The sequence below is a fragment of the Chlorocebus sabaeus genome, chromosome 9 (genome assembly GCF_047675955.1).
Source record: "Chlorocebus sabaeus isolate Y175 chromosome 9, mChlSab1.0.hap1, whole genome shotgun sequence".
NCBI lineage: Eukaryota > Metazoa > Chordata > Mammalia > Primates > Cercopithecidae > Chlorocebus > Chlorocebus sabaeus.
The window spans coordinates 102,081,050-102,106,409 of record NC_132912.1 but is presented as its reverse complement, the minus strand read 5'-3'; the positions used below and the strand labels follow the sequence as shown (position 1 = coordinate 102,106,409).

Here is a 25,360-nt window from a genome sequence, read left to right as displayed (position 1 = left end):
GCTGTTATTTTTTAAAAAGAAAGCCAATTGGAAAAATTAAAAATCCATGCCTGAATGAGCAGGAAGTTGGTGTGGCTGAAAGTTACAACCTACAACACAAGTTGAGTAAAAGTAGGGACTGCTTCATAAAGAGAATGAGTTGAAATGAGAGGAATGCTGGTTTGGACTTGGGTAATAATTTACAGCACACATTATCATTTTGTGCTCTAGGATGTGTGGAGAGTAAAAATGGTCTCCCAGAGGTGAGGCCGCTGGGAGACCAGAAATAGGGGAGAAGGCACCATATTATGAGTTCTGTGCAGGTGGAAACGGTGAAAAGGGATGAGGGCTTGATCACAGACAGGAGAGGGAAAATATGAGAACAAAGAGCTGTTGGCCTGGGACATAGTGGGTTCACATCTTTCAGAAACCTCATCAACTCTCGGGGATGACTTGTGAATATTTACAACTCCTAAACTGGGTCCAACTGGGGCAGTGGGGGCTCAAATATCCCAAGTGTTTCCATCTTTCTCCGGGCAAATGCTCATATCTAACACATATTATTTCTCCTCTCTACCTGTTCACCATTTCTACCTTTACTTCCTAATGGCATATGTCGTAGAGTGGCTTAAGTTTTGGTTTTTCTCTTCTGCCTTCCTATGAGATTATGTGAATGAGAACTGTGGCCTTTTCTGTTGAGCCATCCCTCTACAGACTAGAAGCAAAACTTCTCAAATGCCTTCTCACAACTATTAGTCCAATCTCAGTTTCCTTCCAACTTTCTAGAAAAGTGAGATGCCTGTGAAATAATATAGGCTAATAATGAAGAAGAATATCATTTATGCAGAACTTCATAGTTTGTGAGGAGGCTTTATACAGAGTACAGAAGAGCACTGAAGTTGGATGTTCTTCAGGACCTCCTGTACCCCTCATGGTGTGAATCAATGATTGGACAGGCTCTCAGCTTTCTCCAGAATCTATTGAGACATGTGTCTTGTGCATATTTTTAAACAAGTTAATCTTGTTTCCAACTTCCATTAAAGGGTTCTGTCTCATTTGGTGGGCATTTTCCTTGGCGAGGAGGTGCTGGTAGCGGCAGAGTGGAAGCAGAGACTGTATTCCCTTAGGATCATTACTGCAAACAAGACCACATGGTAAAGTCATATTAAGCTACAGATGTTGAAGAGCAGACTAAGCTAAGTTTGCTCCACACACTCTCAGTCTTGAGTCAGGTCCAAAACAATTGGGGCCCTGGCAAAGTCACCCTTCCAATTGCTAAAAATAGTGAAAGTGACAAACTTTAATCCTGCTAAGTCCAAGGGCATAATGTATCTCATAAAGATTCAGCAGAGGCAGAAGATACTTCTTTGGGTGGAAAATTCTTGAATGATACTAGTTTATGAGGCATTTTTACATGTTTCTTGAGCATACTACTGTGCCACTGAACATCAATAGATGAGAAATCTCTGGGCTGAGTTGAAAAGTAAAGGAACAGTGGGTTTTATGAAAATGCACTTTCTAAAAATGAAGGCTACATCTGTCTCTGAGGTCTAAAGAACATTTAACTCTGGGCTCACTGGTGTCTCACTTCGGATCTGGTAACTACAAACTCTTTGGCCTCTGGCTTGATTTTCTGCCATGTTCCTGGTGCTCAGCCTCAACAGAAGCCCAGCACTGTCCTGATGGCCTTTCCTGATTTCTACCAGCTGTGAGCTCCTCAAGCCTTGGTTTGCTTCCCTCAAGCCTTAACTACTTCTTCCCAGCTCAGCCTCTGATTTACAATCTCTGGCTCCAATCCTGCCCACATCTTGATGAGACACAACAAAGATGATCTGCAACTGAGATTTGAACCTTGTTTGGACTGCAGTGTTGAGATGCATTTGGGTGGAACAGGAGAAATAATCCTCAATGAAGCCTGAGGGGTTGGAGTCATACTTCTCTAGGATTAACTGATATTTACTGGTGATCTATCTTTTCTCTATGAAACAGGGCCACCTGGTAAGACCCTCCACTCTCAATGCTTTGGAATGCATCTCACCTAGTTCAATGGTTTTCAATGCTGGCTGTGAATTAGAATTACCTGAGAAGTTTTAAGTATAGTCTATTAATATAACTGGATCTCACACCTGGAAATTCTGATTTCATTGGTGAGGGGGTGGTGTCACTCCAGGTGAGTCTAACGTTTAGCCAAAGTTGAGAACTACTATCTTGGCTTATGACATTGGTCCTCAAAGTGTGATCCCTGGACCACCAGCATCAACATCACTCGAACTAATTAAATATGCAATTTCTGGCTGGGTGTAGTGGTTCATGACTGTAATCCCAGCACTTTGGGAGGTTGATGCGGGGGGACTGCTTGAGCCCAGGAGTTTGAGACCAGCCTGGGCAATATGGGGAAACCCTGTCTCTATAAAAAAATACAAAAATTAGCTGGGCATGGTGGCATGTGCCTGTAGTCCCAGTTACTAGAGAGGCTGACGTGAGACGATTACCTGAGCCTGGGGAAGTTGAGGCTGCAGCAAACTGTGATTGTACCACTGCACTCCAGCATGGGCAACAGAGCAAGACCCTGTCTCAAAAAATAAAAAAATAAAAATGCAAATTCTCAGGCCCAACCCTAGACCTAGTGAATTAGAATCCCTGGGGGCATAGTCCAGTGATCTGTGGTTTAATAAGCTTTACAGGTGGTTTTGATGCAGGCTAAAGTTTGAAAACCACTGGTTTTTGGGTAAGATTTGTCCAATGGTTATGAGGAAGAGAAATCAGTACCGAGACGTCTAGTAAATCCCGGTCCCTTTGGTGTACCTAGCTTAAAGGTCACAAGATGCTAAGTACTCATGAAAAGAACCTCCCAAAACAAAGGATAGCTGCAGTGGCAAGGTGATTAATGCTGTATCTTATATCCTGTGAGTGGCTGTAGTATTTTGTTGACATGGGCAAAAAGTAGTCATTGACTCTTCAATGCTGGGTTTGGGAAAGGGTCTCTTTGTGGCTTCTGTACCAATCTCCTCTGAGACACGCTTGAGATACCACATTACCTATTAGGCTCTTGGCACATTTGAGGTCAGTAAAATTACCCATTACAGAAGGTCAAATTAGTGTTTTCCATTACTGCAAGAATCCAAAGGGCAGTCGTAGTACTGGTTACTGGCAGTGTTCTCCTAAGGTTTTATCATCACTACCTCATATCGACATACTCAAACTACAAGCCAGATTTCTTAGAAGATGAGGTTTTCAGGCATTGCTTTTAAAGCAGTGGTTCTCAAATGGAGGTGATTTTGCCCCCCAGGGGCATTTGGCCATGTATGGAGACAATTTGGGTTGTCACAACTTGGGGCAGGGAATGCTACTGGCATTTGGTGGGTAGAGGCCAGGGATGAAGCTAAACATCCTTCAATGCACAGCACAGTCCCCCACCACAAAGAATTACCTGGCCCCAAACATCAATACTATTGAGGTTGAAAGCCCTGGCCTGTTGGGGATGGGGTGGGGTGGGGGGAGGGAGAACATTAGGAAAAATAGCTAATGCATGCTGGGCTTAATACCTAGGTGATGGGTTGATAGGTACAGCAAACTACCATGGCACACGTTTACCTATGTAACAAACCTACACATCCTGCACATATAACCCGGAGCCTGAAATAAATAAAAGTGTGAAAATATACAGAAAGGCAGTGACAGCAACATCACAACTATATTTTGATATTTGAAGAAGCTAAAATAGCTTCCAAAGTCTTTAATAAATATAGCCTGATCTCTTCTACATGGCTTAGGCACATCCATAGAGAAGAGCTCTCAAGGACCCCATTAGCATACCTCCGATGCCCTGGGGGAACAAAAAGGCAAATAATTGATTTGCTTCCTCTCTTCTTCAAAAATAGCTACAGCACTTTGGTAACTGTTCCCAAGATAAAATATAAAAGCTAGGAGGAAAGCATATTGCTTGGAAATAGAGAACTAAGCAAAATCGTTTTATGGTTTTATGGTTTCTGCCTCACTTGTGACCTTCACCTTATCAAATATAGTGGCTTTTGCTACGTTCTTCTTCCTGGTGTGCTTGCAGCATCTTTTATTCACTTGGTAGATAGCATTGAGTGTCTCCTCTTTCTTACCTTGGTCTTGGTGACTCAGTACCAATGGAAATGTATTCCTTGGAGTAGCAGCATGAACACTACCTGGGCCTTTGTTCAAAATGCAAGATCTGAGGTCCCATCCCTGCTCTACAGAATCAGGATCTTGCGGGTCCAGATAGCTGTTTTGTTTTGTTTTGTTTTGTTTTGTTTTGAGACTGAGTCTCGCTCTGTCACCCAGGCTGGAGTGCAATGGCGCAGTTGCGGCTCACTGCAACCTCTGCCTCCTGGGTTCAGGCGATTCTCCTGCCTCAGCCTGCCGAGTAGCTAGGACTACAAGTGCATGCCACCACTCCCGGCTAATTTTTGTATTTTTAGTAGAGACAGGGTTTCACCGTGTTAACCAGGATGGTCTTGAACTCCTGACCTCGGGTAATCTGCCTGCCTCAGTCTCCCAAAGTGCTGGGATTACAGGCGTGAGCCACCGCGCCCAGCCAAAACACTACTCTTGACATGTGCTACTCAAAGTGTAGTCCTTGGATTGGAAACATGGTATCACTTGGGAGCTTGTGAGGGAAGCAGAAATTCAGGCCCTCATCCTAGCTTTCTGAATCAGAATTTGCATTTCCTCAAGGTCTCCAGGTGATTCTTAGGCACACTTGGGTATCAGAAAACCTGGTCAAGACTACTCTACTTCTCTTCCCACCCTTATGACTGGAACTTTTCTGTTTCCATTGTGGATTTCTTTTTACAGTCCTCACCTATAGATAAATATATCTTAAAGACTCCGACTCAGTGATTCTCAACCCTGGCTACACATTGGAGTCACCTACTGATGCCTGTGTCCTACCCACAGAAATTCTGATCTAATTGATCTTGGATGAGGCTGGGACCCTGGAATGTTTAAAACTTCTTCGGGTGATTCTAATGGGCACTTGCAGTTAAGAACTTCTGCTCCGGTCCTTGATCTTCTGCTCATCTCTCCTATTGATTAAAGATCCCAGCAAAGCCTATTAATTTCAGTATCACCATCACCTCTTTCCTTAGAACTGGATTTATATCTGAACATAAGTGTCTATTTTTTTTTGTTTTGAGACAGGGCCTCACTCTGTTGTCCAGGTTGGAGTACAGTGGTGCAATCTCAGCTCACTGCAACCTCTGCCTCCCAGGCTCAAGGGATCCTCCCACCTCAGCCTCCTGAGTAGCTAGGACAACAGACTCAAGCCAGCAGGCCTGGCTGTTGTTTTTTTTTTTTTTTTTTTTTTTTTTTTTGTAGAGATGGGGCTTTGCGATGTTGCTCAGGCTGGTCTTGAACTCCTGAGCTCAAGTGATCTGCCCACTTTGGCCTCCCAAATTGCTGGGATTATAGGTGTGAGCCACTGCACTTGGCCTCGATGTCTATTCTGAACACCCATCCTGTTTTAGATAGTTTGCCTGAGGGGTCCTCTTGTCAAAATCACTTAACCAAATAGGAACTCCTAATCTTCAAGACACACTGCCCCTGCTCTCCCTCCGTCTTTGACACACTCCCCCTGCTCTCCCTCCGTCTTCACTACAGTAAATGGTACCATTAACTCTAGTTACCCTAAGTCATAACCCAAGAGTCATCTTTTATCTTTCCTTTATGTCGGTTTAGAAACAAATCCCCACATTCTTTCAATTCTTCTTCCTTCATTCTTTCAACAAGTACTTACTGAATGACTACCACGTGCCAAGCACTCTTCTAGGCACTTGAAATGCAGCAATGAGCACAATGCACGAAATCATTTTCCTCCTGCGGCTTATACTCTTGTAAGCAGTGGTAAGAAATAATAAAGCAAATACATATGTAAAATATATAGTGTAAGGCTGGGTGCCGTGGCTTAAGCCCGTTATCCCGACACTTTGGGAGGCTGAGGCAGGAGGACTGCTTGGGCCCAGGAGTTTGTGACCAGCTTGCGCAATGAATCAAAACTACATCTTTACAAAAAGTTAAAAAAAAAAAAAATTAGCCAGGTGGGGTGGCGCATGCCTGTAGTCCCAGCTGCTTGGGAGGCTGAGGCAGGAGGGTTGTTTGAGCCTAGGAATTTGAGTCTGCAGCTAGCCATGATTGCATCACTGCACTCCAGCCTGGGTGACAGTGAGATGTTGCCTCAAAAAAAAAAAAAAAAAAATATATATATATATATACACACACACACACACACATCATATATATAAAAATATATATATAGCACAGTGCTAAGGGGAAAGCAAAGCAGGGAAGAGTGATGAGGGAGTGTGTGGGAGTGAGAGAACAGGTGTTACAATTTTAGGGAGTGGAGACCCGGGATGAACTCCCTGAGGTGATGTTTCAATAAAGCTCTGAAGGCGGTGAGGTAGGGAGCCCTGTGGAGATCTCTGCAGTAGAACAACGTGTAAAGGCCATGCACTAGGAGTGTAACTGATGTGCTTAAGGAATGGCAAGGAGGCCAATGCGGTGGCTGTAGAATGTGGGAGAGGAAAGTAGTGGGAGCCAAGGTCAGGGAGTTGAGGGGTGAGGGAGGTGCTGATGGGACAGAGCCAGGAAGGCCTTTGTAAGGACTTTGGGTCTTCCTTTTAGTGACATAAAAAAAGCCATTGTAACATTTTTTTTGTGTGTGTGTGTTTTGCAAAAATGTGATATGATCTGACTTATGTATGTGTGTGTGTGTTTTTTTTTTGATACAGACTCTCGCTCTTTCCCCCATGCTGGAGTGCAGTGGCGTGATCTTGGCTCACTGCAACCTCCGCCTCCCGGGTTCAAGTGATTCTCTGCCTCAGCCTCCCAAGTAGCTGAGATTACTGGTGCCTGCCACCATGCCAGGCTAATTTTTTTTGTATTTTTAGTAGAGATGGGGTTTCACCATCTTGGCCAGGTTAGTCTTGAGCTCCTGACCTCGTGATCCACCCGCCTCCACCTCCCGAAGTGCTGGTATTACAGGCCTGAGCCACTGTGCCTGGCCGACTTATGTTTTAAAAGGAACTCTAGCTGCTGTGTTTTTTTTTTTTTTTTTCCTTTTAACTTTTATTTTAGGTCCAAGGGTATATGTGGTTTGTTATATAGGTAAATTCGTGTCACAGAGGTTTGATATACAGATTATTTCATCACCCAGGTACTAAGCATAGTACCTAATAGGTATTTTTTTTCTAACCCTCTCCCTCCTCCAGTGTCTGCCGTTCCCCTCTTTGTGTCCACGTGTTCTCATTATTTAGCTCCCACTGATAAGTGAGAACATGTGGTATTTGGTTTTCTGCTTCTGCATTAGTTTGCTAAACTGCTGTGTTAAGAATAGACATAAGGCCGAGTGCAGTGGTTCATGCCTGGAATCCCAGCACTTTGGGAGGCTGAGGCAGGAGGGTTGTTTGAGCCCAGGAGTTCCAAGATCAGCCTGGACAACATAGTGAAAGCCCATCTCTATAAAAAATTAAAAATATTAGCTGGGCATGGTGGCTCACACCTGTAATCCCAGCTACTAAGGAGACTGAGGTGGGAGGATCACTTAAGGGGTGTGTTTGGCAAAAAGAGTAGGAGCTCAGTTTTGGGCAGGTTTAAGTTTGAGATGTCTTTTAGACCTCTAAGTGGAGATGTTCACTGGCAATTGGAAATGTAAGTCTGGAGTTCATGTTGACAAGTTTGGCAGAATGAATGAAATAACCGAGGGAACAAGAGTAGACAGAGAAGAGTTCAATTTCTGAGCCCTGAGGCACTGTAACATTTAGAGGTCACAGAAATGCAATTCATGGAACAAATATTTGAGCATCTGCTATGGGCAGGCACTGTGCCAGGTGCTGAAGATACATCAGTGGATATGATGTAGGCAGAACCAATAAAGGAGACTGAGGAGGAGTGTTCATATGTAATGAAGTCTAAGAGATTTTTTCCTCTTCTAATTCAAAGTGTCCTTAATTTCTATGCCCTCATCCCATCTTGGACAATTGCACCAATATCCTAACCATTCATCCTTTTGGTTTTTCTAGCTCTAAAACATCTTGTACACCAAAACCAGATTAACGATCCCCCAAATACTGCATTTGTGAGGTTACTCCCCACCTCAATCACATGTAGGAGGATCACATAAGACTAAACAGGATCATTTCTGAACTCTTCTCCCTTGCATTAAAGGCTCCCATGATTTTTTGGTATATTTTTTGCCTTCTTTCCCACTACTATGTCAAAATGTATCACGCTTATTCCCCATTCATAAAATAGCTGGTCCAGAGGCAATCCAGAGCCAAGTGTGGTGGCTCATAATCCCAGCACTTTGGGAAGCTGAAGCAGGAGGATCACTTGAGGCCATGAGTTTGAGACCACCCTGGGCAAGATGGTAAGACCCCACCATCTCTTAAAAATTTTTTCTTTAAATTAAAAAATATAAAAGAAAACAAAAATAAAATAACTGGTCCAAGAATACTCAGCCAATAAATGGTGAAGCCAAAACTGGGCCCTGGCTAGGATTTGCGGAAAGCTTCAAGACCCAACTAGAAAAGGCTGGATACATTAAGCTCAGGCCTCTCAGATACAGAACTGGTCGTGGAGACTGCCTGGGGGGCCAGTTTGACTCTCTCTCCAGGTTCAGACTAACCATACCCAGGATCCCCTGCTTAAAAATCCCATGGTGACCCAGAGTGATTTGGCTAAGCTTTGGCAGATGGTGTCATTCTCAGGACACAAACCAACCTCAGAGATGAGGATGATACATTAAAAGGCAAATAGGGCCAACTTTAGTCATCACTTAGTTCTGGGCCAGCCAGGGAGTGTGGTCAGTCTAGGCTAGTCCCTGGGAGAAGAGAGACATGTGGACTCTCAGGGGCACTATTCGAAGTAAGCTAGACACCGGAGATGATCTTTAAATCCACACTTTTGAAGGTTCTCATTGCAGCTGCAGACAGCCTACAGATTCTTCAGTGTTCTCCACATCATTTTTTATCTAAACCAAGCTGAATCCTGAGACTCCATTTCCCAGTTTTTGCCATAGCAGTTTCTGCAATACCTACTGTACATTAGGTGCATATGTTACCTCTGGTCTTCATCATATCTCTGCAAAAGGGGGATTGTTATTACTAAAATATAGATGAGTAAATGGAGATTTGGAAAAATAAAGTGACTTATCCGAGGACAAATATTAGTATGTGATGGAGCCAGGAACAACCCCAGGTCTGTCTGCCTCCTGATCTTGTGCTCTTTCCAACACAATGCAGACTCCACGTTCTAGGCCAAATCTCAGGTTTACTGTGTCTGACGTGTTAATGGCAATGGCACATATCCTGTAAATGCCTAGAGGCTGCAGGAAGGCATGCTGAGCTAATGCCTGGCACCCCCCTAGTGATTAGCAAGGGAGGAGAAAGGCTTTGATCTGGGAAGGGGAAAGGAGTCACAATTCTACCTCCTCGCTACACTTCTGCCTTCAAGTCCAAGCCTTCCTATGTTTAGCCTGACATTTTATTTTAGTAGACTGCTTGGAGCTTTGAGGAGTTTTGTTTATATGGCTGTGATATTTGTTTATATGGTCAGGTTTTTTTATTTGCCTGAGATGTCTGAGGAAGGGCAGAGTGATGGGGGAGGAAACTGAATTCTAACTGACGACAGGATAAAAGAAATAGAAGGAACCTCCCACGGCCCAATTTTCATCCCCTGGGCCCTACCCAAAGTAAACAGCTTTCAATTTTGTTTTCTTATTATACACAGTTTTACATGGGCTGGATCAGAGAGAGAAAGAACTTGTTATACAAGATGACTAACTGTATACAATTCATTTAACTAGATCAGGGAGGTAAGAGGCAAATGGTGGAGTCTCTTTAGGGCTATACAGGAATTGTCTTCAGCCTTCACAGTAAACTCACAATGTAGTATCACTATTCCCCCCATCCCCGCTTGCTTTTTTGGAGATGGAGTCTCACTCTGTTGCCTAGGCTGGAGTGCAATGGCATGATCTCAGCTCACTGCAACCTCCACCTCCCCAGTTCAAGTGATTCTCCCGCCTCAGCCTCCTGAGTAGCTGGGATTACAGGCACCCGCCATCATGCTTGGCGAATTTTTATATTTTTGTAGAGATGGGGTTTCACCATGTTGACCAGGCTGGTCTTGAACTCCTGACCTCAGGTGATCCGCCCACCTCGGCCTCCCAAAGTGCTGGGATTATAGGGGTGAGCCACTACACCTGGCCTATCTTCCTTCTTCTTAAAAGGGGAATAGGCCAGGTGCAGTGACCCACGCCTGTAATCCCAGCACTTTGGGAGGCCGAGGCGGGCTGATCACCTGAGGTTAGGAGTTTGAGACCAGCCTGGCCAATATAGTGAAACCCCATCTCTACTTAAAAAAAAAAAACAAAACAAAAATTAGCTGGGCATGGTGGCGGGTGCCCAGCTAATTTTCGTTTTGTTTCAGCTACTCAAGAGGCTGAGGCAGGAGAATCGCTTGAACCCAGGAAGCAGAGTTTACAGTGAGCCGAGATCATGTCACGGCACTCCAGCCTGGGCAACAGAGGGAGACTCCATTTCAAAACAAAAAAAAACAAAACAAAAAAGAAGGAAGACAAGTCTCAGAGTGATATAGTGAACTGCCCCAGTCATAGCTAGTCAACGAAGGTGCTGGGATCTGAGTTCAGGCCTCTGGGCCCCTCTGTCTGTGTCCATGACTCCATGGTCTGAGGTGGCAAGTCAGACATGCAAGTTCTGGTTCCACCTCTGTCACTAACACTGAGCAGGACACTTCTGTCTTTAGATCTCTGGTGCTGCATATACAAAACAGGGGTAAAAAATGCTGACCTCACATTTAAGGTGAGCACAAAATGAATTACTAAATTGGACATTTTGTTTATATGGCTGTGATATTTGTTTATATGGCCATTAAAAACATTTGCCAATAAATAAACGTAACGCCTTTGCAACTATGGGATTATCATTGCTCTTTTTAGTATTTGTCCTTTCTGTGCCTCAGCTTCTCAGTCATAAAAGATGTACCAGCCGGTCATGGTGGCTCATGCCTGTAATCCCAGCACTTTGGGAGGCCGAGGTGGGCAGATCACCTGAGGTCAGGAGTCTGAGACCAGCCTGGCCAACATAGTGAAACCCCGTCTCTACTAAAAATACAAAAATCAGCCAGGAGTGGTGGTGGGTGCCAATAATCCCAGCTACTTAGGAGGCTGAGGCAGGAGAATTGCTTGAAACTGGGAGGTGGAGCCAAAATTGTGCCACTGCATTCCAGCCTGGGTGACAAAAGTGAGACGCCATCTCAAAAAAAGGAAAAAAAAAAAAAAAAAGATGGGACCAGGTTCCATTTCTGGTTCTAAAATTCTATGCTTTTATAAGTCTAAACAGCTCTGGGCTACAAAACAGTTTGGTTTCACAGGGTACTTCTTTGCAATGATATATACCAGAATTTTAACAGTGCTAACAGTTAGAGCCTCCTGTGTTTATGAAGGGCTCCGAGCTCCTAATCTTTGCATCTTAATATTTGAAAGCCTCCTTTGGAATGAGATGAGAAATAGCTACCCTGACACATGCTAGATTTTTTTTTTAAACCTATACAATCAAGTGAAATCACTCTCTACTAAATCAGGAAGAGAAACACAAAAATGTTATTCTACCAATCGTGCAGCAACCACCTTGATTTGGAAAAACAAAACTGTCCCTTTCTGTAGCTTAAAAAAAAGGCTGTGCTTTATAGTAATTATCCTGCTCTACTTTATCAGAAATAATCAACACCTTTATCACAAAATAACTTCTTGAGCCACTAAAAGGCAATTATAAAAAAGCCAACCGTGTCATCCAAAGCACCATGGTAACCAACATCACTAGGGCATGAAAAAATAGTTGTTCGTCACTAGAATCTAAGCCAGTTGGTGGTTTGGCTTGCTAAGCAACACTGTAAAAATAGCAGAGTAACATCCCATTATCTGGAGGTCTGACTTCCCACTGTTTTGAATATGGTCCCAGAAAGAACTGTCCCAGGTCTCTCCGTTGACTCCATATCCTAGGCTTATAGTCAAAACCTGACTAATCATTTAACCAACAAGTACTGATTGAAGCATACTGTATATCAGGCACATGATTCTCAACATGGTATTCACTTAGTTTATCAGTGCAACAGAAACTATAAGTGAGATGAACACAGGAAGAGTGGGTTTGTGGAGAATGGTGGAGCAGGGATTTGCTGGAGGCAGGTTCAAAGAGAACTAAGAGCTGTTAGCCAGAGGACAGAGAAAAATGTAAAAAATAGGGAATACAGCATAAAATAACTACACTCTCATGATCATGATCCTGCGTCATCAAGAAAAAATTAAGTTATATTTAGAATCCTTTGTTAAGGAAGGCAGGAATGGGTATAAAACATTTCAGAAATATCACCATCAAAAATGGTTAAAACATACAGTTTTAGCATTTGAAGGAAACAAAATTATGTTTGACAAATATCTCCTGCTGCCTAGCTCCCCATTTTGCTGGAATAAAAGCAGCATTATGATAATGGCTTTCCCAGTGTTCAGACACAGTGTCAGCTCCTCTCTGCCTTTCTTTTTCACCTCAAACTCCTGCCTCAGCTGGAACGTTCTTTCCCTTCATAATTGCTTAGCAGGGTCCTTCTCCTTCTTTTAAGGCTGAGCTGAAATTCCACTTTCTCAGAAAAGTTTTCTCAGATCATCCAAGGACTATTTCTCCCTTTCCTTTTCACCCACAGATGTTTTCTGGATTCCATTGCCCGGACCCCAGGCTGCTTTGTATTATCATTTCCATCATGACCCTTCCTTCTTTCTTGTTCCTGGAGGGCAGGGTCAGCACTGCATTTATATCGATGTCTATCTGCCGAGCCTGGTACTCAGTACATGCTCCTGAACTGATCTGCCCAGATGATGTTGAGAGTCAATGGGGGAAAATGGGAGGGTGGCTGGCAGAGGTGGTACTTTCCCTCCTGGATGTTACACAGCCCAAGAGCCTGGCATGGCACCCATGCTGGCTCTTCTTCCTCAGGGCCTTTGTATGTCTGTTCCTGTCTCCTGGGAAGCTCCTCCTCTGATGAATGCCTTCTCACCGTCCTTTAGGATTCAGCTCAAATACCACTTGGTGAGGGACAGTCTATCTTTACCTATAAGACCAAGTCTATATATTATATGTTCAGAGCTCCCTATACTTTTTCTTCAACTCACTTAGGACCATTTGTAATTATTTATGGCTTGGTGTCTCTCTCCTACTCGACTGCAAGCCCTAGGAGGGCAGGAATGGTGTCGGTCTTGTCCACACTGCATCCCCAGTGCCTAACACAGGCCTGACAGAGAAGAATGGCCATTCAATACAGGAAGGAAGGAAGGAAGGAAGGAAGGAAGGAAGGAAGGAAGGAAGGAAGGAAGGAAGGAAGGAAGGAAGGAAGGAAGGAAGGAGACAGAGAGAGAAAGGAAGAAAGAAAGAGAGAGAGAGAGGGAGATGGAGGGACGGAGGGAGAGAAAGAAAGAAGGAAGGAAAGAAGGAAGGAAGGAAAGAAAGAAAGAAAAAGAAAAAGAAAGAAAAGAAAAGAATAGAATTGAGGAGAATCTCATTTTGAAAAGCAGCATAACAGCAGCAAATAAAAAGAGAATTTAGAGTTGTTATTGAAGGTCTCAGAATCCCCAGACATGGGCCTAGAAGGAACTCAGTTTAAGAGAGTACTACTAGGAAAACCCACAGACCTTCCTCGGAGACACCCAAATGCTTTAAGGGAGCGAGAAACACAATCAAATGTATTTGGCAGCTAAAAAATGGAGTTGAGATGAGCTTCAAATAAAGAGTATTCTTCAAATAAAAGAATACTCACAAAGGATGATAAATAGAAAAAATGGAATTTAACGGCAGCCTGTGGGATTTAGATAGATAAATAAAGTTTGACAAGGAAGGCTGGTATGGCCTGGAAAAGATAACTAAATTGGAAAAAAGTGTGAATGAGATTCTCTCACAGGTTTTATTAGTGCCCCTTCCAGTTCAGATTCTATTGTTACCTGGCATTTCTTTTGCCAGGCTGGAAAAAAAAGAATATAACAACATTATAACAATCACAATGAAAATGTTTAAAGGAAAAAACCCCACAAGTTTATCATCTTGAATATTAATTATTTTCCCTTTTTCGTTTCCTTTCATTCTTTCTCTATATGTACAATGGACTACACTTTGTTTACTGTTTGCTCTATTGTTTAGAAAGTAAGCATCTCATTATACATTTTACTAATTATTATTTAGCGACATTTAACACATTTTAAAATGTAATACATCTATTTACACCAGTGCAATGTAATTGTGAATGAAAACTTTTATTTTCTTTTATGTAAGACAAAGAATATAGCACTAATGTTTTGGCAGGTTTTCATAGAATTAAGCAATGGAATGGTTATTCTTCCTGAAAAAATAGCTAAGGTCAGCATTTGGAGTGTAAAGTAAAACACTGGCTTTTTGGACTAGATTATTCTGCAGTGAAAAGGTCACATTGTGTGTCTGGGCCAGGAGCACTTACTGGCTGGTTGGACACGCTTTAGGCCAGAGGTCCCCAACCTTTTCAGCACCAGGGACTGGTTCTGTGGAAGATGATTTTTCCACGAACTGGGGTGGGAGAGGGGATGGTTTGGGGATGGAACTGTTCCACCTCAGATCATCAGGCATTAGATTCTCATAAGGAGCATGCAACCTAGATTCTTTGCATGTACAATTCACAATAGGGTTCTCGCTCCTAAAGCCCCAGTTGATCTGACAGGAGGTGGGGCTCAGACAGTAATGCTTGCCCACTGCTCACCTTCCACTGTGTGGCCCAGTTCCTACCAGGCCACAAACTGGTACTGGTCTGCAGTCTGGGGGTTGGGGATCCCTACTTTAGGCAACAGACCACTTGCAGGAAGACCAAAGATGGAAGAGGATATTTTTAGCTCCATAATGTCTGCCTACCTCACCACTGTATTTCCAGAGTCTAGTACAATGCCTGGCCCAAAGCAGGAGTTCAAAAAATGTTTACTGAATGAATCAATGAATAAGCAAAGACTGAGTATGGATTGTGCAGTAGACTGTGTTATAGCCATGCTAGTGCATAGGTGGAACAACCTAGCATACATGAGTTGTGCTCTGTTGTTTGCAAAGATGGTGTTACTAGTCCAGCAAAGCTAAAATGTTTAATTGAGTTAAATGTCAGTCAGTGCTGTATTACTCAGAAGTCTTTGACTTCAGAACAAAGCTTTATTTCTTTCCCCTGTTGTCTATACAGGACTCGGTGTCTCCTAAAAGCAATCCAATAATAGAGTAGTAAATTTAAGAAGTATGATAAATCTCTACAGCTCCATTTTTAAAATTAGTCTTCCCAAATTATAGAACTCAACCCTGAGGAAACTATAGCAAAAACACCATCCTATAAGAAAATCACTGTTAGGATTAGAATGGGACATTTGATTTGTGCTTGATGGCAGGACAATGGGTTTTTCCTTTGCTTTCTTTTTAAGAATTTCATTAAGATTGTGATTATGTGCAATATATTTTTAATATGACAAAATATTGAGTTCCTATTTCAGAACAGTGGGATGATTATCCTCACATGATTTTCATACTTCTTTTTTCTACTATTCTATATTTAAATTTTTTTCTGTATAAATTATAGAAAGATAAACTTCAGTAAAAAATTTATAAAAGCAAAATATGACTGGGTGCAGTAGCTCACACCTGTAATCCTAGCACTTTGGGAGGCCGAGGCTGGTAGATTGCCCGAGCTCAGGAGTTCAAGACCACCCTGGGCAACACGGTGAAAACCAGTCTCTACTAAAATACAAAAATTTAGCCAAGCATGGTGGCACATGCCTGGAGTCCCAGCTACTCGGGAGGTTGAGGCAGGAGAATCACTTGAACCTGGGAGGCGAGATCATGCCGCTGCACTCCAGCCTGGGCGACAAAGTGAGACTCCATCTCAAAAAAAAAAAAAAAAAAAAAAATGCCACCTAGTCATAGTTATTGTATCCTCCATGTTCCCATTGCATTTTTGCATTTCTAGTATAGCACTTTCATTTTAATGCTTTATGTACCAAGGTCCATCTTACCCATATCCTGTACTTATATATTGAGACATAACTTGTAAGTTCAAGGTCACTGGAAGTCATGGGAAAGGTGAGTGTCCAGCTTGCCTTCTAGCTTTGCAAAGGGAAGTGCTACTCATCCACTATGCTCTAGGCTCCTTGGGAACAGAGATTTTTATCTCATACCCCTAACTCTTAGCACAGTGCTTTACATGTGAAAAGAAATTGTTGAAATAAATATTAATAGATGTACCTAAAGAAACTGAGAAACAATATATGCAACACTTTTCTTCTAACACTAACAAACTTCTAAGTTTGATTTGTTCTGCTGCATAGTCCAAAATGATTTAATTCATTTACTAGTGCTCTGCAGATCTCTTCCACTATATTAAAGTTTAACTCCTTTAGTCATCCATTCAGTCTTTAAACAAACATTTATTGAAAATGTACTATGTGTCATATCCATCGTTAGCTGCTGGAGCTACAAAGATAGATAAGACAGTCTTGCCCTGGAGATGCTCATTATATGGGTGAGAGGCACTTATAAACACACACTGATAGTACAGCTTGTTAGTTCAATGATTGAGATATGCACATAAAACAATGAAGCTGGCCAAAACATCTATTTTTGTATTTTGGGGTTTACAGGAGAAGTTTCCCAGAGGAGGTGGCCTCTGAGCTGAGTATTAAAGAGCTGGCAATGAATTAGTCAGGCAAAGCATATTCCTGACAGAAGTGCAGTGTGAATAAAGGGACAAAGACAAGAATAGCACAGTGCACCACAGAGTTCAGCGTTGCTGGAGGGTAAAGCTGTGGCAGGGAGTGGTGAGCGATGAGGCCGAAGGGGAGGGCAGGAAGCAGGTCATGAGTGCATTGCTGGCTGCCTTACCAGCTTAGCTCCTCTCCCGTAGGCAGTGGGGAGCTGCAGAAGGGTTTTAAGCAGTGACATTACTGGAGATTATTTTAGTGGCACTGGAGAGAATGAATTTGAGGGAGACAAAAATGTGAAAAAGTGTAACTTCTTAGGAGGCATTTGCATAAATGAGTAATAGACTTGTGTTTATATTTAATAATCATAGCTAACATCTACTTAGTACTTACATGACAGGTAGTAAGTTAGCATAATGCAATAGTCTTAATATTTCACACCATCTTATGAGTAAATATTAGTATTATTTTCATTTGAAATAATGAAACAGACATAAACAGTTAAGTAATTTGCCCAGGGCCAGTATCAACTCAGGCATTCTAGTAAGTCTTATGTTCCTTTCTTGAGACAGGGTCTCATTCTGTTGCCCACACTGGAGTTCAGTGGCATGATCTTGACTTACTGCAACCTCTGCCTCCCAGACTCAAGCAAGTCTCCTGCCTCAGCCTCCTGAGTAGCTGGGATTACAGGTGTGCACCACTGCTGCCCAGCTAATTTTTGTATTTTTAGTAGAGACGGGGTTTCACCATGTTGGCAGGCTGGACTCTAACTCCTGACCTCAAATGATCCACCTGCCTTGGCCTCCCAAAGTGCTAGAATCACAGGTGTGAGCTACTACGCCCGGCCAAATCTTATGTTCTTAATCACTATCCTGTTTGCTTAATTTCTGTCTCCTGTATTAGAATGAAGCTCTATGCAGACAAGGACTATGTTGGTGGTGTTCTCCACTGTGCCAACACAACTATTTGTTGAATAAAATCAGTGAATAACTAAGTGGAAGAAACAGTGGATTACATTATGTACAGGTTTAAGAAATCGTCATGTACTGCTTAACTATGGAGACACTCTCTGAGAAATTCATTGCTAGGCAATTTCATGATTGTGTAAACATCATAAAATGTACTCACACAGAACCTAGAGGATATAGTGCACTACACATATAGGCTATCTGTTATAACCTATTGCTCCTAGGCTACAAACCTGTAGAGCATGTTACTGTACTGAATACTGTAGGTAATTGTAACACAATGGTAAGTATTTGCATATCTAAACACAGTAAAGGTAATGTGTTGCCTTACGAGATGTTAGGTGTTATGACTGCTAGGATATGACTAGGTGATAGGAATTTTTCAGCTCTAGTGTAATCTTATGGGACCACCATTGTACGTGCAGCCCATCATTGACCAAAATGACATATGACTGCAGTTGGATGCAATATTGGCATCCAATTATTTGACCAGCTTTGGTGATTGTTATGGACTGAACGCTTGTCTTCCCACAAAATTCGTATGTTGAAGCCCTAACAACCCCCAGAGAGGCCTCTAAGGAAGTACAGTGGTTAAGATTAAATGAGGGCATAAGGGTGGGCCCTAATCCAACAGGACTGCTGTCTTTCTAAGAAGGGAGGATCAGAACCTCTTGCTCTCTGTGGGCATGCACTGAGGAAAGGCCACGGAGAGAAGGCACCCATCTGCAAGCCAGGAAGAGCGTCCTTACCAGAAACTGAGTTGGCCAGAACCTTGGTCTTGGCTTTGAAGCCTCGAATTGTGAGAAAACAAATTTCTGTTGTTTAAGTCACCAGTCTATGCTATTTTGTGATGACAGCCTATGCAGACTAAGACAATGATTAATAGGATGAGGTGAATGCAAAGGAGAGCGTTCTAGCCTGGGTGACTAAAGGCATAAGTGGTGCCACTTATTGGGGATACAGGCCCACGAAGAGGAAGAGGAGAGATTTGCTGGGATTAAGGAACAACATTAACTATTCTGTACTTAGAGGTCACCTCACTCAAACATAGAAATATAGAAGTTAGGTATTTAAAATCATTTATTCAATAAATGTTTACACATCCCCTAGCCATGGTGGTCACTGTACTTGCCCTGATAGTACAAAGTAAATAAGATTCATTCTCTGCCCTCAATGAACTTACAGTTCAGTGGGGAGAAATATTGTTCCCTTTTGTAAACCTAGCACTCTAGTGTGAAAAACCATTTTCCTCTTCCCCACTGCTAAAGACTTGCAACTCGTAAGAAGTAAAAAGATAAAATCCCATATCATCACCTGTAACTGCAGAGTTGTTTAAGATTGGACAAGAGAAGGTATATAGAAATGTTCTGTCAAGCGCAATATGCATGTTAGCAATTACTGTAATTATAAAGCTGCATTACTGACCTCCAGAAACTGGAGGTGAATCAGCCATGGGCAGCAATCAGAGGTGAAAAAGCTACCTTTGAACCCTGTGGGTGGCAGGCATTCCAGGATGGAGGAAGGAATAAGATGGGTGAAGCAGGGAAAGAACAGGCTTTGGGGTCCTACAGATGTAGTTCACATCACAATTCAGTCAGTTATTAGTTATGGAAAGTTGTACAAGTCATGTTATTGATCCGAGCTTTAGTTTCTTCTTCTGCAAAATGGGGTTAATAACACCTACCCGGGAGGGTTGTTCTGAGTATGTAAAGGGCCTGGCATGGTGCCTGGAAGAACTGATAGTGCTCAATTAATGGTAACTGTGGCTTCTATTAATATCATTCTTCTACCTTCTAAGGGATTTGGTGGTGGTTAAGTTACTTGAGTTGCAAGGAAGTAAGAAAAATGGAAGAGCTATTAAAGACCTGCTTTAAAAATTATTTTTTAATTAATTATTTATTTATTTTGAGACAGAGTCTTGTTCTGTCACCCAGGCTGGAGTACAGTGGTGCAATCTCGGCTCACTGCAACCTCCGCCTCCTATCTCAGCAATTCTCCTGTCTCAGCCTCCCAATTAACTGGGATTACAGGTGTGTGCCACCACACCTGGCTAATTTTTGTATTTTTAGTAGAGATGAGGTTTCACCATGTTGGCCAGGCTGGTCACCAACTCCTGACCTCAGGTGATCCACCCACCTCGGCCTCCCAAAGTGCTGGGATTACAGGCGTGAGCCACCGCGCCCAGCCAAAAAAGTTGTTTTTAAAGGCAAAGAAAAGCAGTTCAACCCAGCTTTCATCTCCTAACCTATGGTGCAAATGTATAACTCCTAAAGAAAATGACCACTATGTTATACGGCTTGCAGCCTGAGGACATCCACCTTCTTCATTATGTCTCATATTCTATCCTAAGCAGATCTACCAAACACTGTTAATAAGGGGTCTCTGAAGGCAATGCTTCTCAAACTTTAATGTCACATAGGAGCCACCTGGAGGCTTGCTAGAATGCAGATTTTCATTCAGTGGATTTAGGGTAAGGCATAAAATTCTGCATTTCTAATATGTTCCCAGGTGAGACTCATGCTGCTCTTTCATGGACCTTACTTTGAGGAAGTAGCAAGGCTACGAAAGGAAGTGGAAATATCTTCCTTGGCATAGTATTCTCTATAATGGCTTGCTTCTCTTTAGTGATCTACCTAAAAACAAAGTAGCTATTAATAGAACACTAAAGGAACTTTTTTCAGACCACGTTTAGAAACTCTGAACAGGGATTCATTTGAGATCAATATCAACTTTTTGGAACAGCTTACTATGTACAAGGCACTGTGTAAGGTGCTGGGGATATAAGAGTTGATATGACAATTCCTACTTCAAAACACTGCTCATTATGCCCTGTATATTGCTAACCTCCTGAGGACAGTCTTCTTGTCTCCCCTGTTGCCTCAAACTGTACAGATGTTTAAAAAATACTAAATGAGGCTGGGTGCAGTGGCTCTCTACTAAAAATACAAAAATTAGCCAGGCTTGGTGCTGTACTCCTGTACTCACAGCTACTTGGGAGGCTGAGGCAGAAGAATTGCTTGAACCCAGGAGACAGAGGTTGCAGTGAGCCGAGACGGCGCCATTGCATTCCAGCCTGGGCGACGGAGTGAAACCCTGTCTCAAACAAACGAACAAAAAAACAAACAAAAAAACCTAAACAAGTGAATGAATGAGTTCATGGGAGTTTCATTTAAAACATCTTCTGCCAGCATATGACAATGACACACTGCTCTGTATCTTAACTATCACTTTTAAGAGGTGACTGAGTTAAAATGAGGCCAGTAGGGTGGGCCTAATCCAATCTGACTGGTGTCCCTGCTAGAAGAGAAAATTTGGTCACACAAGGAGACATCAGGGATGCATGCATACAGAGGAAATACCATGTCAGGACACAGTTAGAAGGTGGTGACTGCAAGCCAAGGAGAGATGCCTCAGAAGAAACCAAACCTGCCCAGACACCTTGATCTCAGACTGCTAGCCTTCAGATCTTTGACGAAATAAATTTCTGTGGTTTATGCCCCCCAATGCCCAGATCTAAGACCCTACTTCTCTAAGATACACAAAATATCAGCACAATTCTAAGAGTGGATAGATGAACCTCAAGTTGCAGTGGGAGCTATGAATGCAAGGATTAAGGTGAGATGGACTGAACAGGGTGAGACAGCAGCCGAAAATGGACTAAAATAGCTGCCATATATACATTTCTCTCCCTTTTCATCATACCAACACAAAGTCTAGGGCTGTTCTCTCAAATCTGAGACTGAAAGTAGCTTTTAGACCTTTTCCCCCCTCCCAGGCTACATTTTAAGATTTAATATGATTTCAAAATATGGTGGCAGGAACAAGACCCCAGATTTGTTTGTATGCAAAATTCTAAAGATTATTTATGATGTTAAAGTAGTGAGATTGAATTTTTCCTTTCCCTCCCTCCCTCCCTCCCTCCCTCCCTCCCTCCCTCCCTTCCTTCCTTCCTTCCTTCCTTCCCTGCCTTCCCTTCCTCCCCGCCTTCCCTCCCTCCCTCCCTCCCTCCCTCCCTTCCTCCCTTCCTTCCTTCCTTCCTTCCTTCCTTCCTTCCTTCCTTCCTTCCTTCCTTCTTTCCTTCCATCCTCTCTCTCTTTCTTGCTTTGTTTCTTTCTTTTTTGAGACAGGGTCTTGCTCTGTAATCCAGGCTACAGTTCAGTGGCATAATCATAGCTCACTGCAGCCTTGGGCTCAAATTATCATGGATTACATTTTTGACAAAAAAATTTATACAAAATGCAGTCAAATGAGAGTACTGCTAGCCACAAGGAAGCTAGATCTGAAGCCTGAATCTGAAGTCAAGGGATTGATTTTTTGGTTTTCATTTTTAATAAACATTCCAACTCATATCAGATGAGTGCCTCCTTCAAAGGAGTCATTCTGGAAAGTTCTACACTTATTCTAATTGTGTCCCTGTTTTCAAATTATGATTTCTGGAGTTGCTTTCAGGGTTTGTGAGATAGTCTTTTGAATGCTCTCAATGTTGATTCTTGAAAGTAGATTTGATTTTAAAAAACAGTCAAGGGTTCTGGGCAAAATCTGGTGAACTAGGGGGGCAGTCAAACTGTGTAATGCCAAGAAGAGTGACTCTAATGTACCCAGGCTGATTTTTCTTGAGTGAATTTATAGTCACCAGAAGGCACTTTCTGAAGACAAACTCAGACATGAAGTAAACAAGTTATAAGCATGACATCAAGCCTGAGTTTGGGGAGGAGGGTTGGATGATGGTGACTGCACTGAAGAAAACCCCACTCATTTGGGTATGCAAGTTTTCTAGGATCTCCTCTACCCAGAATATTTCTTCAGGTTCAGATCTATCCTATTTCACAGGACCACAGTTCCCAGAATTACAAGGATTCTACTGCCTTAGTCAACTTTTAACCCCCAACCTGAGTACTTCCCTCCCCCCTCAAAGACAGCATCTTGTTCTTTTTGTACAGCTCACTGCAGCTTTGAACTCTTGGGCTCAAGTAATCCTCCTGCCTGAGCTTCCCAAAGTGCTGGGATTACAAGCATGAGCCACCGCACCAGGCCCTGAACCTGAGTACTTGATATGTGTGCAGCCAATACCTGATGGGAAGTTAAATATGGGGAAGAATGTCTAAGGTGTTTGGGTTTAGTCTACATGATTCAAAAGGCAGAATAGTTAGGAGGATCTGGAGACACAAATTTCTGCTTTATATGGGGAAGACATTGTCAGCCACTGGAGCTGTCCAGCAATGGGACTAGTTTGCTCTGTAAATAGTGAGCTTTCAGCCCTGGGAGTTTAAAGCAAAGGCTGCTTGTATGGGAACCTGTAGAGGTGCCTCCTGTAATAGGTGGGGAGCTATGCAATGACCTTCAAGGGCTATCTCCGACCTACACAGTATCTAACACTTGGTAGGCGTTGGAAAAACACTGGTGGAATGGAATAAACAAGGAATATGTTGCATCTTGTGAGTCAAGTGGAGGGGAAGAGGCCTGGGGCTCAATCAGGAGCAAGAAGTGAGGTAGAAGTGAGATGAAAATAGCCAGGGAGCCAAGAGGTAGAGTCTTCCTTGGGTTTTTGGTACCATAGGAGAGAAATTGCTTTAGGTACCTAGAGCCTCACGTGGTTAGGAAAGGATAAAACCTTTGAAGGGGATAGGAGTTGGGGGAGAAGATAGACTCCTGCTCACCCTTCTTAAACTCCTCCAGTACCGTGTCCAGTCGGGTGTCATTGAAAACACAATGCAGGGGCCGGTTGTAGAAGCGGGTGACAGTGAGGAGCGGGGTGCAGTCGTCGGGGTCCACGAAGGCCAAGTCCTTGACAAATAAAATGTCCACAATGTTGTGCCGCTGGTCGCCCTCATACACTGGGATGCGAGTGTAGCCGCTGCGCAGGATCTCGGAGACAGTGGCGAAATCGAGCACCGCGTCTGAGCGCAGCATGAAGCAGTCTCCCAGGGGGGTCAGCACCTCCTCCACCACTTTGGTGCGCAGCTCCAGGGCACCCTGTATGATGTTGAGCTCCTCCTTCACCAGGTCGCTGTAGGGGTCTGCGGCCCGCAACGTCTCCAGCAGCTTCTCCCGCGTGTAGAAGGTGCTTATCTCCTGGCGCAGCGCCCAGTCCAGCAGGCGGCCCAGCGGGTAGCACACGGGAAAGGCGGCTGCCATCAGAAGCCGGGTCAGGCACACGCTGTGCGAGGCGATGGCCAGCCCATGCCGCGAACACACTGAGTATGGGCAGATTTCGGCGCCCAGGAATACCGCGCCGGTGCACACGAGCGCCGGCAGCCAAGGGAAGTGGATCCCCTCTTCGCTGTAGTCTTCCCCGGTGCCCCCGACGCCCGGCGGCAGCGAGGCGTACAGCCAGCCAGCCAGGGCCGCGTTGGCTCCGGCTTGGCCCAGGAGCAGGGTGCAGAGCAGATGGGTCCCCCTGCCGCGAACGGCCTGCACGCGGCGCGCCTGCTCCTGCTCGGCGGCCGAGCCGCTGTTCCGCAGCACCCGTAACTCCACCGGGTCCAGCGACAGCAGGCTCAGGCGCAGGCCGCTGAACAGGGCCGACAAGGCTAGCAGCAGGAGCGCCCCGAGCGCCCGCAGCCACGCAGGGGGCAGCAGGTCCCCGCCTGGGCCGTACAACCGCGGGCGGACGCGCAGCAGGAAGCCGCCGGCGGCGCCGTGGTGGTGCCACGCGCGCCCATCCCAGGCGCAGAGCGAAAAGAGCTTCCCGCCACCGCCCGCGCCGCCCCGCTCCGCCTCGCCCTTGCGCAGCTCCCGCACTCGCACCTGGACCAGGGCCGAGCCTGCCACGCCCCCGGGACGCAAGGGCCCCAGGACTTCCACGTCCGATGCCCAGTCGCTCTGCTCCCGGCAGCGCTGCGGTCCCGGGGGGCGCGTGGGGACCGCGCTAGGGGCCACGCTGCTACCGCCCGGGGGCTCCTCGATGAACACGAGCCGCGGAGCCCAGTCGCCGGTGCCATTCTCCCCCGAGGAGAGGGTCGGTGAGGGCACCGGTGCGGCGGTCGCCGGCGGTCCTGGCTGGAAATAGACACGCAGGAGGAAGCTGGTGCCTTCGGCGGCGCGCAGGGTGCCCCCTTCCAGGGACACGCGGCCTCCAGCAGTGTCCTCTGGCCGCAGGCCCAGCAGCCAGGCGGCGGCGGCCGGGGGCCGAGGAGACAGGGAAAAGAAGAGCAGAAGCACAGCGCCTCGGCTGCAGCAGTCCCGGAGCCTGACACCCACCGCTGCTGCCGCCGCCGCGGCCGCCGCCATCCTGCAACCAGCGCTGCTGCACGTGATACTGCAGAAAGCCGAGCGAGAGCTGGAGGGAGGAGGAGCCGGAGCCGGGAACCCAGCCGCAGGCAGGTCACCACGTGTACGCCCACTGCGCGCTTGGGCTGGTGGCGGTGGGCATTCAGACTCCGCCTGGGCAGGGGGTCCCCGCGGGAGGCTGGAGGTGGCCAGGCATTACCACACTGTGCGTAGCCGGTACAAACTTCAGTATATCTGAGCTGCAGCCTGAAAAGTCTCGGCTTGCAGCACGGCCTCCTACTCCAAAAGTAAGGTGCCCCTCTGCGAACTCCTACCCGGCAGTAATTCCCTGCCGGCTCCACTGCTTCGCCATTGGCCCGGGAAATTTCCCAGCTTTTTGCTTCTTCTGCCACTTGCATTC

General features: G+C 44.7%; 1 protein-coding gene across 1 annotated transcript in view; it reads right to left on the bottom strand.

Moving 5' to 3' along the window:
* CNNM1 (cyclin and CBS domain divalent metal cation transport mediator 1) overlaps window positions 1-25,062 on the bottom strand; it is a 67,104-nt gene extending 42,042 nt beyond the window's left edge. The window contains exon 1 of the mRNA XM_073019246.1: window positions 23,388-25,062. Coding sequence (XP_072875347.1) covers window positions 23,388-24,960 — 1,573 coding nt within the window. The 5' untranslated portion in view covers window positions 24,961-25,062. The remainder of the gene's footprint in view (window positions 1-23,387) is intronic.
* Window positions 25,063-25,360: the final 298 nt, after the last annotated feature.